The 13,406-nt window shown below is 39.8% G+C and overlaps 1 protein-coding gene and 1 long non-coding RNA gene across 11 annotated transcripts; one reads left to right on the forward strand and one right to left on the reverse strand.

The window, feature by feature from the left end:
* The first annotated feature begins 197 nt into the window (after positions 1 to 197).
* LOC112463368 (calpain-A-like) lies at positions 198 to 13,383 on the forward strand. 9 transcript variants are annotated; one of them, XM_025029752.1, is made up of 12 exons: positions 198 to 478; positions 1,098 to 1,224; positions 9,354 to 9,530; positions 9,650 to 9,837; positions 10,126 to 10,429; positions 10,508 to 10,689; positions 10,760 to 11,010; positions 11,086 to 11,243; positions 11,540 to 11,757; positions 11,829 to 11,871; positions 12,412 to 12,456; positions 12,991 to 13,382. In XM_025029752.1, the coding sequence occupies exons 1-12, from the start codon at positions 399 to 401 to the stop codon at positions 13,165 to 13,167; spliced, it is 1,950 nt and encodes a 649-aa protein (XP_024885520.1). In that variant the 5' UTR covers positions 198 to 398; the 3' UTR covers positions 13,168 to 13,382. The 9 variants fall into 9 exon arrangements, with proteins under 9 accessions (XP_024885520.1, XP_024885524.1, XP_024885525.1 ...); XM_025029756.1 differs by lacking the exons at positions 198 to 478; positions 1,098 to 1,224 and adding exons at positions 3,104 to 3,299; positions 5,817 to 6,065 and having other exon boundaries at positions 12,991 to 13,381; XM_025029757.1 differs by lacking the exons at positions 198 to 478; positions 1,098 to 1,224 and adding exons at positions 3,159 to 3,177; positions 5,817 to 6,065 and having other exon boundaries at positions 12,991 to 13,381.
* LOC112463370 lies at positions 3,009 to 6,314 on the reverse strand. Of its 2 annotated transcripts, none has more exons than XR_003041768.1 (3): positions 6,074 to 6,314; positions 5,630 to 5,841; positions 3,009 to 3,167 (listed from the first exon to the last, which is right to left on the reverse strand). It is a non-coding gene; the product is annotated as an uncharacterized LOC112463370 (long non-coding RNA). The 2 variants fall into 2 exon arrangements; XR_003041767.1 differs by lacking the exon at positions 3,009 to 3,167 and adding an exon at positions 5,087 to 5,169.
* Positions 13,384 to 13,406: the final 23 nt, after the last annotated feature.

Raw genomic sequence — 13,406 nt, forward strand, 5'->3', positions numbered from 1 at the left:
TGGCGTTATTGTTAGCTGTCTCTCCCTTCCTTTCCGTTTTGCATCGTTCGTTCTTTGGCGAACATTCTCAGGGACGTTTGCATCGCTGGCAATGAGATCTCTGCGCTGGACGCCGACATTGTCACATCTTGGAAAGCGTCATAGTTTTCTCAGTAACGTTGGCGGCGACTATATATACGCCCGTGCACTCGAGTACGCGGAGTAGATAAGTATAAACGACGGCACGGGCCAAACGTGCATACGCGAACACGCAGCGGAGGAAAGAGGATGACAGTCCGATTCGCGGTGGCCGGATGACAATTTGACAATTCGCGCATGGAACCCCGGCGTGTGTCGCACGTGCCCCCCCGATCGTGTTTGTCCTCAATTCGTGTCTTACGACTCCATGACCTGGAACGATGTCGAGTTATTCGTACTACTACGTGAAAACCATCGTTGAGGACGGTCGACCGCCGAAAACGTATAAATTCGCAAAAGGGTAAGCACTTTAAATTTCTTGGCAACAAGTTTTAAAAGCTTGATCGTAAAACGAGACGAGACGAGCCACGTGCGAAATATCAGCTCGGAACATCTATCGTGTTTCGCACGACTCTTCAGTTTTAGAAATGTCCCTTTGTCGCGAAAAGATCTAAGATGTGGTGCAAGAAATTGATGCTATATGTCCGAAGGCTGTGACTTCGGTGACAAAGATTGTTTAATGTAAATTTCTTTTTTTATTTTAAATGAATGCTACTGCCGTGGAAATTTGTTAAATTTACAGAGCAAGTTGGGATAATTGAGAAGACGAAAAATAATAAAAACACCTCAACATAAATTCAACGGCAATGCGGGCGAATCTTTGAATAACTTGTGGAAAAATAATCAACTTTTCTCTTTATTTAGCGATCTAAATTAATGCTTGAATTAATTAACATCGATTTACTTGCTCCGACACTTGTTCCATATTGATGTTTAATATATCGAAAACCAGATTGGTATAATAGTTGTATTGGTATTGCTCGCTCTCTTTTTTTTTCATTCTCCTTCATTCAGCATCAGCTTCTATTTTTTTTCACGCACTTTACATTAGACGAAAAAAACAACAAATTTTTGCTCAGATGTCCTGTACAAGCGACAAAGGACGCGTGGTCAACGGTAGGTCGTTACAATCTTCTGTCGCGTTTGCTACGAGGAGGGCTCTCCGGTTCCGGCGATGTGCACCATCCTGCCAATACCACCTTCAAGGTTTGTTATCGCGCACCCTTAGCTTCGCTGTATATTGTTGCTTATTAAAATTCTGAATCTTCCTGCGATGTACTCCTTTTAAACTCGCAGCGAAAATGAACTCAATGCGTAATTTTTAGTTGTTAATAATTGCTTCGATAAATCCTCAATAGTACTCGTTCACGAGTGTAATTTCTAGCTGAAACGTGACGCGCGACTCAAAAAGAGAGATTTATTTCAATATTTTCGGTCACTCTGACTGGAATTTGTGTTTATTCTCGATTCTTTGATGTTTTCTGGCTCGTTGAACGGCGGTGGGCATTCCACGCGAGCCAAACGCGTATAACGATCAAAACTCACCGCGTTTTTTAATCGTGCGTCCTCGCACAGTGAGAGAAATTTTTTTCAACGTACCCCTGGCGCATCGCCAAATTCACTTTTAAATGTAAAACACGAACCCTCTCGTACGCGCGAACTACGATGCACGATGCGTATCGTCGACATATTTTTAGGCCATCCGACACTCTGCCCTCGTGCTCGCGTCTCCGCGACATTTGCGGAGCTTTAATGTTTCGCGATCCTCTTGAGATTATGATTCTTTGAGTAGAATTTTGTGAAATTGCTTTTAAAATTGGGAGCTTACCTCTTCTATAGCAACAGCATTTCAATAAACGAGTAAGTTTCAACGTTATAAATAGATTTAAGAATTTTTCTCTTGTCCAAAGTACATTTTACGTTCCAAAGCTATGTGATTGTCAAAATTTTAATAACCTTCTCAGTATTCTTCAAAATTCAATTTCAAACTTTATTAAAAGTTAACATTGCGGCACTTGAGCATTAGGCACTCGAAAATTAAGGTAAACAGCATCGAAGAAATTTCGATGAAGAAAGGTCATAAAATAGAATAGAATTAAATTACATGTAGATAACAAAAACATTTGTAATAACGATTTTTAATTTCTAAAACTTCAGATTAGAAAGATAAATGTTCAGATTAGAAAGATAAATCTCTGTTTTTTGTTTGCTGTCATCAATATTTTTGTTGTTTGCAAAAGAGTAATTTACATCTGCTGGATTGATGCCAGAATATCTTTTGCCTAAATTCAAACATTGTTTATTCCCGATTTTCATCGATAACAAAACGTGCGTGGCATTAATTAAACTGACTCATTGGTACCTAGCTTTCTTCACTCTTCTCACTGATAACGATGAGTTTACAAAACGATTACAAAACGCGGAAAATATCCTCTATTTGATACGGCGAAAAAGAACCGTCTGAACTGTTCTCATAACATAATGACTCATTCTTAGCTTCTTCAAAATTCCCAAAATAACTTATGCGATTAGACGGTCGAAAACGTGCTTCGTGGCCTCGGCTTGAAAGTTTCTCGATCTTGAGTTCTGAACATCATCAAACTGCCACGAAAGCTTTATCTACTGTAAAACTCATAATTCCCGTGGCTTAAAATTAAAGAGACAAGGATAATGTACTAACATTCTCAAACAAATTTAAATAAATCAATTTTGAAAAATATTTAAGAGCAATAGATACGTGATAAAATTCTATTCTAGTATACACGATGCGATATCTCGCATATAATAAAATTGATACGGCTATCCTTTCATCTGTATACAAAAAATTCGTGCATAATATTATGCACGGAGTAGCGAAGAGAACCGGTTCGCGAATTAAAACTTTCTTTTTCGGCAATGTACGAGAATCCCTTATAAGGAAAAGCAGTTCAGTGCGGTGCACAACGTGTAAGCAGGCAACCCGTATATCGGCGCCGCGTTGGCGACATAGCTCGGACGGTTGAAGAGGGAAGGGACGTACAGTTGGTTCCGAAACAGAGCGAATCTCACCGGATATGCCAGCCAGTGTATCACGTACCACACGCTCGTCCGCGTCCATTTCGGCACGATCACGTGTGCCACGGAATCGGTATCATTCGATGTTATCTCATCTATAACCAGGTTTTCGAGTTAATTTTGTGCCCCAAATTGCGCGAAAAAAAAACAACGGTTCACGTATTTTGCGACAGGGCGATCCGCAAAACGCTCGCGATATTGGTCTTGTTACACAGAGAGGCTCAATTGTAAGCGTAATTATTAATTATGGGCAGTGCAATGAATTCGACATTGGTGAAATTGAGATAAAAGATAACAGATCAAATTCGTATAATAAAAGAAAATTGTGCAATAACGTTTTATTTGCATTGGCACAATTATTCTGATACTTTAAACTTAATTGTCTAATCATTGTTATATTTGTTGCAAGTTCTATTATTGAGAAAAAAACCTCAATATTACGCAACGTATATGGAGAGCATTGTATAGTTGCAACAATAGTTAGTCGGAAAACGATAGTCGTGTAAATTAGATAATGGAAGCTAATTAGTTCATTTCAACAATATTCCCATTTATCATCGTTGTGAACGAGCCTTTTATTTGTTGTGATATAATTTCCGGTTAAACGATCCTATTCACCAACTTAACCGCGATATTGCGGTAATTGTTAAATTGTCGGGTAGACCGTATCTAAATCAACCATCAAACGAGAGATGAAGTTCATCTTTAATATGACACAGTGACCGTGACACACGTTTTGCACCGAGGGTGCGCCCTTGGATCGATAAAACGTTCGGCATTGTGCCACAATTTTAATAGCGCTAAAAAAGGGTGCAGCTCCCAGATTATCGCACAAAATAAAGAATCATTAGAGAGTTAAGAGAACAATATTCCAATTGCCCACTATCTAATCGCTACATAAACGCGTAGAATTTAATTAAAAAAAAATTACGGCTTATAGAGTGAATAGTACTCACTTTGTTAAGTTAAAAATACTGAATAAAAATAGATTGAAAGCTCAACCCTGTCAGAACGAGAAGCGACTCTCGGTTTTGATAAAGCAAGAGATTTGTTTGCGTATTTTTTATACATAAATTCCTTTCGCCATTCTATATATATAAAAACACTAAGGTAAGGGTCATCGAAAAGTTACTATTTCACGAAATTCTTTCTACTTTCTGTCAGGATATATGGGAATAAAATTTTTTCTTGGATACGAAATCGTGTTCCGCACAATTTTGCGTTTGAGCAAGTCTATTTCTCTACGCGTATCTTCCAGTGAATTTATTTATCTTGCAACGTAACGATGTCCGTATGTCTGCAGACATAGAACATCTTTTTTCTTTGTGATGGATTTCCGACCACCGAATGACGTCAAACGTTAACAATCGTCACAACTGTCACGTTGCGCGGCACACGATACGATTGCCAGCGGCAATAAAAGCTAGAAATGGTAACACGCGGTTGAACCGGCACGCGTACGAATATACATGATTACGGTACCGGCGGCGAAACATGACACACGTGATTTGCAATAATAATCGCTGTCACGATAGCGCGCGCCGTGTCGCAACTCGATGATTCTGACTCCACGCCAGTTAAGTCGACCGTGACGTAGTAGAGAATGGTTTCCGCGAAACGCGACAGATCCAATTTCCTCGGAGGTGCTCGTAAAAGCTGATAAAGACACGGCCGGATGTTAAGTATACGGCGACTCGCGTTACTTCGCGCCGCTGAGCCACAGGTGACAGTCACGGCGCGGCAATCCCGGAATCTGCTCCTGGCTATTGTGTTTACAAGCAGGCAAAATTGCGTGTCGATTATAATTGCGTGTGATTGCAGACAATTGTCGGGACCGATTGTCGGCACGCAAAAGTCGTATATATAATGACAGAAATCATCGATACACGGAAATTGTTTCCAGACTCGAGCGACTCTGTAATACTGGTCTTCGGATGAAACTGTTTGGCAGTCGTCCCGAAAATCAATAGTGCTCCATCAGTAGTGCATTTTAGACATCTGGTGTAAGATAAACGTCCGATACAGATGTCCCTTTGATAGTGCATAAAGTTTACCTCATCGACTCGAATATATAGGCGTGGGTGGAGAGCATTAATTCTAGACACAAAGTTTTCAAGACAGCCGGTTTGTACAAAAAGCATTCTTTTAAGAAATTTCACATGTAAGATATGCGATTGGAATTTAATTCGAATTTAATTATATATTAATTTCATATTTCTCAAATGTGTTTGTCAGTATTGATTCAGTAATCGATTAATAATTTGGAATAAGTGTACGTAACAACAGATGTGGGGTGAAGAGAATTCTATTTAAAGATTTATATAGAAATCATTTTTATGACACGATCGTGATTCTTTCAGGCATATATATAAAATATACGATTAGAGTTTTATGAATGTAATTTGAATTTAATTATATTTTAAATTCATATTTTTCTCAAATATTTATCAGTATATTGATTACTTTAGTACTCGATTTATAATTTCGAATATAAGAATATATGTAACAACTCTGACAAATTAATGTGACGATATTAAATTAATATTGAATGACTTACCAGAGTATTACATATAAAACGAATCTGTTAAAAAGGGCGAATGCTTGACGCTCTTTGTACGATCCTGTCCAGAATTGGTACACAATAATACATTCGTCCAGAGAGATAATCCTTTGTGCTCGCGTATCAATGTCGATTAAACTTCTCACAGTCATAAAAGTCGTAACTCGCGCAACCTTGATAACAGAATCAGCGTGATATTGACAGCAGCGCTGCAAGAAAAAAGTGAGGTTAATCGGTGAGAACAAAGATCTGTCTCGGCGTCGACGAGAATTAAATTAAGACACGCGATCAGTGCAACAAATCATCCGTTTGACCCGTTGTCAAGATCATCGGGATAAAGAATTTTCAAGCACCCTTGAAAATGAACTCGTACGGATGGAGCAGGGAGATACGCGAGCCGGAATTCGTCCGACAAGCAACGAAGAAGGTGGAGGTGAGTACCTTATACGTGTTCCGACAGTTTTGAAGCGACTTTGTGCACAATTCCCTACGGCGACTATAGACACAATGACTAATTAACGTGATCGGGTGATCTCGATAATTAACGGCCGCGGGGAAATCACACGAACACACACGAATCACCGCCGACACCGCCGCGGCGCCGTTTTAAATCGCGCGCACGCTGAATCGCGTGACTTTCAAAATGGCGCGGCGAGCCTCGAGGCGGGCGTCGCCATTGGCTAGGTTGTTGCAGAACGGCGGCCAATCGCGATCCGAGCCTGGATGCCGCCAGTGCCGCCACTGAAAGGTGCCTTGCCTTCTCAAGGTTATTTCGCGAGCCGTATTCACCTGGGCGCGTGACGGAACGCGAGGAGGAATTGAGGAAAAGCCATGGGTGAGGGTTAGGCTCGTGGCTAGGCTGAAGGCTGAACCCGGCGCGTAGAATCCGTCAGGTTATAACGGTTTAACGTTCGTGTCGGAGCATCTTCTCGCGCTCCGTAATTCGTGCCAGTACAGTACCAGCGTGACGGTTGACGGATATCGGGACGACGTCGGAAGCTCCGGGCTCCAGCTGCGTCCGTCGCAGGGACAATTGACTTTTTCGAAATAATTCGGAATAATTCTCCTCGGATCTGGGCGTAGTCGAGGGAAAAAGAAAGAGAAAGAAACGAGCGTGCGGGATGAGCTACTACGGGTACGGCGATCACGGCGACGGAGGTGGCGCCGAGGATGTGTTCGTTAAGACGGCGGCCGAGATCAAGCGATTCCTACCGTCGCTCTTCAACATCAAAGTGGTACGCTTACTTGTCGCGCGGAGGCAAAGGGTCAGCAGCCGATATGAGTCATGAAGCTCGCACACACAAAACACAAACTCCGTTTCGATAGTAGACCCTTCCTTAGTAGATAAATCTTTGAATCTTTCTCGAAATTTATCTCGTTGAGACGAGCGTTGGGCGAGATAAATGTTCCGTCGCTCAATGTACTTTTCAAGCGATTTTGTTATTGTTTCCTTATTTGTTTCCTTTTATAAATTAAGATAAATTGTAATTGAGCAATAAGTGATTTATTTAAATTATTATTTATTTATTATATATTTAATTATATTTTTCAACTACGATTTGGATTATAAAAATTAAGATGAACGGTAGAGGCTCTTTGTTCAATAATAATAACGGAATCTAAGTACTAATAGATATGCATATAATTAATCAAATTGTTTTTCAGAAATTTGAAAGAGTTATTAATTTAAGAGGAACATTTCCTGTTTACTTCTTGAATAATGACATTTTCTAATTTGGCGTTTATTTTTTCTAACTAAAGTATTTCTTTTCTTTTCGATTATTTATGTGTAGAACGTCTCAAAATTACTATCCTTTTAAAAACTGTATATACGGGATGTATATTATCTTCGTATTTTACTACAAAGCACAACTTAATATACGAGTCATTTTTTATAAAAGCATGACTAAACACTCATAAAAATCATGTAACATTCACACAGCTGGAATAAAATATAGTAACATCGAGAAAATCGCACAACTGATCAATTCCTTTCATTGTTATCACCTCCCATTTTCCTCACTCTGAAAATATTTCGCAGATTGATATCGAGAAGCCTGCAATTAATCTGGAATGGAATGGTCATCGGTCTTTCACAATGTGGATACTAAAACCCTCTTTAATTTAATGTCACGCATAATTTATTCTCACGTCGTTTGTGATACACGCATGCAAGGTGTTCCAGCGACACCGACGGTGATGGCATTAATCGATGACGACATTGTTACGAGAAATGTGTAATTGATACAATACATTCCCTGCATGATATTCACTCGATAGAAACGTATTCATTCAGAGCTGGTTGTTCCAACCTGTTGGTAAACTACCTAATAGTTAAATCATATGTATGTCTTTGTTTATCCTTTACATTAGACAAAGATAGACATATGATTTAACTATTAGTTAGCTTACTAATAGGTTGGAACAACCGCCCCTCAGTAGAGTAACGTGCATCATGTGGCATGTGTCAACGCGATGGTATTCGTGCCACGTGTTTTTACAAAAGCATGTAAATTATTCGGATCCCAATATAGAAATTTAATTTGCAAACTGGAAAATTAGAAAAAATGAAATAGAGCGTAAATAATAATGATTAAAGATAATTATTAAACAGATAAATATATTACATATATCGTAGCAAACTGAAAACAGTCTAAATATAGATCGGAACGTTCTTTTTTTCGGAATGCTGAATTCGCAAAGATCGGTCAGGTATTAACTTGCTTCGCATTTTGTTTGTCACGGGTGACCTTCGCTGATTTGAGTTGGTCCGAGATTGCCGAGTCTTTTAATTTAATTTAATTTTAATTCCTTTCATCTTGTAATATTCTCAGAAAACAATTTAAAAAATGGTTGTAATACAAATTAATATAAGAATAAAAATATTCTGACATGAACATTTATCGAATAGTTGCTCATTTTGCAATGGAACACTCAAAAATGCACTTCTGCATCGCGTACTATGCATCAATTATTGCTATCCCTTCACATATGCGCAGCTGTTCGCATACGCTTATCAAGCAATATCGCAATCTAAATTGCGGTCAGTTGTCTTCCGTATAGTTATCGTACGTTATCACACCACAAATGATAGCTGTATCGAAATTCAAAGTTTGAACAATGGAACTATTCCGTCGGACAGTTTCGTTCTTTATTCCGCATCGGTTGCACGTTTTCGAGGAGAGACACTTGTTTTTCTGACTACTTATACGCGGCGTTTTTTTCCGCACGCGCGTTTTTATTCTCTGCCATGCATACAAAGTGATATCCACTTCACCTCGTCACTTTACCGCGATGGATCTACGGCGTAGCAAATACGCCAATTATCGCTACTCCAATTACATGCAAGAGGGTCTCGCGGTTCTGAAAATTGGATCCAGTGTCGAGGCCGCGATATTCACGGACGACAGAACAATCGGCAGGAACAATAACGTCCTTCACTCGGCCAAACGCGAGTTTGCTGCCAAAAATTCGGTAGCGAGCTCACCGAGCAAGTCTCGCGACGAAAATTCCGCAACGTGGGAACGTAAAAAACCGTGCGACGATAAAGCGATACGAACGACGAAAAATTTCATCGGAAAATCCTGCTATAACGTAGGGCCGTCCGTCGAAAATCTTTAGATCGCGATTTTCTTTTCCTTTCTTTTTACCTCTTAAAAAAAAAAAAAATTTGATTCGTACACCCCCGCCGCGACCTGACGCACAAACCGCATGTTCGCAGTTAGGGGAGAAGGGGTCCGGCTTCAGACCACGGGGGGAGGTCCAGGACTTCAACACCCTGAGACGAGAATGCCTGGCGGCGGGAAGGCTCTTCGAGGATCCCGAATTCCCGGCCAACGACTCGTCGCTATACTTCTCCCGCAGACCGGACAGATACATAGAATGGAAGCGACCGATGGTCAGAAATCTCCCGAGTTATACCGAGTTTTATTAGCGTCCGTTCGAGAATAATTTACAAATCGAGCACGTGAGGAGGGTGGGCTCTCAAACGACCTACAATGCATCTGTACTTCGCAGGAAATCGCGGACGATCCTCAGCTCTTCGTGGAGGGCTTCTCGAGATTCGACGTCCAGCAGGGAGAGCTGGGTGATTGCTGGTTGCTGGCCGCCGTGGCGAATCTGACCATGCATCAGAATCTGTTCTTTCAAGTGATGCCAGAAGATCAGAGCTTCGAGGAAAATTACGCTGGAATCTTCCACTTCAGGTTCGACGCTAGTCCAGTTTCGCTAACAATCGCTTTTCCGACGTGGCAAAAAACAATACAATTTGCATGCGAATTATATCTTATACTGATTATCATGTAAACCGGATTGTCTATATCTATGAATTACGTATGTCTGCATATTTGGCAGTTTCGTTAAAAAATTATTAAGTAGAATGTCACGAATATATTATACTTTATCTGAATTCCGCGACAATATTTCTGTTAAATTACGAGATATTACTAGCTTGGAAAGAGAGCTCATTTACATAAGATATGTATACGCATCAGGTTTTGGCAGTACGGTAGATGGGTCGACGTGGTGATCGACGATCGATTGCCTACCTGTCGCGGGGAATTGGTATATCTGCATTCGGCCGAGAATAATGAGTTCTGGAGCGCCCTTCTCGAGAAGGCATACGCGAAACTTCACGGCTCCTACGAGGCGTTGAAGGGCGGCTCAACCTGCGAGGCCATGGAAGACTTCACCGGTGGAGTAACGGAAATGTATCAGATGGACCAAACGCCGCCAAACCTGTTCAACATACTGTTAAAAGCCTTTGAGAGAAACTCATTACTGGGTTGCTCCATCGAGGTGAATTAACATTTATGATACTTATTCTTCTCGCAGGCTTCAGGCCATTTTATTACTTTGATCCCCCGTCCCTTTTAGCCCGATCCCAACGTAGTGGAGGCTGAAACGCCTCAAGGATTGATACGCGGTCATGCGTACAGCATTACCCAAGTGAAGAACGTGGAGATTCACATGCCGAATCGGTACGGTACGATACCTCTATTAAGGCTTCGGAATCCTTGGGGAAACGAGGCGGAATGGAATGGGCCTTGGAGCGATCAGTGAGTACTCTCCCTTCGCGCTTCGTCGATTACGCTTCCAAACCTTCATGCTTCCGTCGTCCGCCGACAGATCACCGGAATGGAGATTCATCCCCGATCACGAGAAGGAGGAACTCGGCCTGACCTTCGACATGGACGGCGAATTTTGGATGTCGTTCCACGACTTCACCCGCCACTTCACTCAGCTCGAGATATGCAACTTGAATCCCGACTCCTTAACGACGGACGATATCAGCGCCGGGAAGAAACGCTGGGAGATGAGCGTGTTCGAAGGAGAGTGGGTGCGCGGAGTGACAGCGGGTGGTTGCAGAAACTTTTTAGGTGAGATATGCAAATACTTATCGAACTGTCAAACTTCGTAGAAGCGAAATTAAACGAAAAATACGTATCTCGCAGAGACCTTCTGGCACAATCCGCAGTATCGTATCACGTTGGAGTGTCCAGATGAGGACGATGACAAGTGTACCGTAATCATCGCTCTGATGCAGAAGAACAGGAGGGCGCAAAGAAGGATGGGTGCCGACTGCCTCACTATCGGATTCGCGATATACCATGTATGCGAAATTGATTGATCCTGATATGATTTTCAATAATACAATACAATTGAGTGATAATTCGATTTATCTAAGGGTTTGGGTATTTTTCTTTGAAGAAGATAAAATTTCACTACTATTTATAAATTATATTTTTTATTACATGCATAATTTCCGTACTAGAAAGTATAGGTAATATATTATATTATGGATAAAATGTCATATGAGGAACATACGATTCCAAGTAATCAACGTTAGAAGAAAGAAAACCTAAAAATGTGAAATTTTCCATTAATAAATTCATTTTTTATCGACAGTTGGAGTATCCAGAGAGACTGCCGAAACCACTAGACATTAACTTTTTCAAGTACAACGCGTCTGTTGGACGTTCACCGGCATTTATAAATTTACGGGAGGTCACGTGCCGTTTCAAATTACCCCCGGGTGTTTATTGCATAGTTCCGAGTACTTTTGATCCGAACGAAGAGGGTGAATTCTTGCTGAGAATCTTCTCTGAGAACAAGAACAATATGGAGTAAGTTCTGTTGCGATATATGTATCATGACATTGGAGAACTTTTATTCAAGCGTTTTCGTTCTTTTACAGAGAAAACGATGAAGAAGTCGGTATTGGAGACGTCGATGATAGGGTAAGAGTTGTGAATTTTTGAATGAATGATAGATTAACCAATACAAATTGCAATACAAATTATTTTGTTTATTGCAATAACAAGTTGAAAGATGATCGCTATAAAACTTTCAAATCATATATTTAAAAATGTATTCAGTCTTCAAAATGGAATTGGGGAGGAATGATTGTGCACAAAGTTCTCAAATATTGGACTGTCAGCTCACACTAATGCTGTTTAGAATTACTCATATCCTAACAAATATATTATCTCATTTCACACAACTTACAAGACACCCACAATAATTCACGCAATAAAACACAGCTTGTTAAATATATGCATCGTCAAAAGGGTGTAATAACAGATTAGTAATGCATTAAATTGATTTATGCTAAATTGCACAAAGATTAATTGAGTCTTGTGTCCTAATGCTTGTAAAATTTGATATCTGTCGTGCTGTCTGATAAATTGATTATCAATCACATGAAGATTTAGAATGTCGCTGTTCACAATGGTAACTGGTCACTAACGATCCGCACGTTTATGTCGCTTGGCTTTTAGATAATTAATCCTGCAGGCGGTAAGGAGGATCAAAACGGAGATAACGTAAGTAAAACGCACTGCTTGTACGTTGAAGCAACAGAAAGCTACACGATATATGCTTTGTGTGAAAGAAGTAAAAGGAAATGGTCTCGATTCCATTTCTTACTAATACGACTGTTTTAATCTGAAGATCATGCACGAAAATACATGTAGAACACAATATAAATGAGTACATAATGAATATACATGGCAAAAATTGATTAAATTCGTTCTTATATCAGTTACAATCAATAAGGGGTAGAAATAATTTGAAGAGAAAATAGAATGTGTTCATTACATTCATATTTTGAATACAGCTGTGCTTTACAGACTTTTTGCATCTTCGAAAGAATGCCGCTATTGTTTTTAATGCCTCGTATTGTATGCATAAATTTTACATAGGTACTTAAAATATTTAAAAATTAGCTAAATATTTTGAATCATATTTAAATATTCTAATTTAAAAATAATTACGAAGTAAAATAATTTCAAATTTCATGTCACAGATTATAATTGTTTTTAGGCTTTATTACGAAAGATTTCTTTCTGTATTTTTAGGTTCCCGATGAACCCGAAGAAGACCGCAATACCGAGAAAGTTCGAGAATTCTTCAAGAAACTCGCTGGTCCTGATTTGGAAGTGGACTGGATGGAACTAAAAGATATCTTAGATTTTGCCATGAGGAAAGGTAAATGTTGTGTCTGCGCGCTGCTTACAAGATATATTTTCACGTAAAAAGAAGTATAAAAGAGGAATATGTACAGTTCTGAATACGATATTCCCTACAAAAACACGATCGTATTTTATTCTAATTATAAGAGCTTTGCTTCGTAGCTTTTTGTAACTTTTTTGCTTAATTTGTTCAATGTGTTTCTTGGAATCATTGATAGAATTATACATTTAATCACGCTTCTTCATTCATCTCGTATTTCGAATATTTTATCACCTGCACCGTTTACTTTTAGCCTGATAAT

The sequence above is a fragment of the Temnothorax curvispinosus genome, unplaced genomic scaffold (assembly GCF_003070985.1).
Source record: "Temnothorax curvispinosus isolate PA1 unplaced genomic scaffold, ASM307098v1 QBEX01013138.1, whole genome shotgun sequence".
Taxonomy (NCBI): domain Eukaryota; kingdom Metazoa; phylum Arthropoda; class Insecta; order Hymenoptera; family Formicidae; genus Temnothorax; species Temnothorax curvispinosus.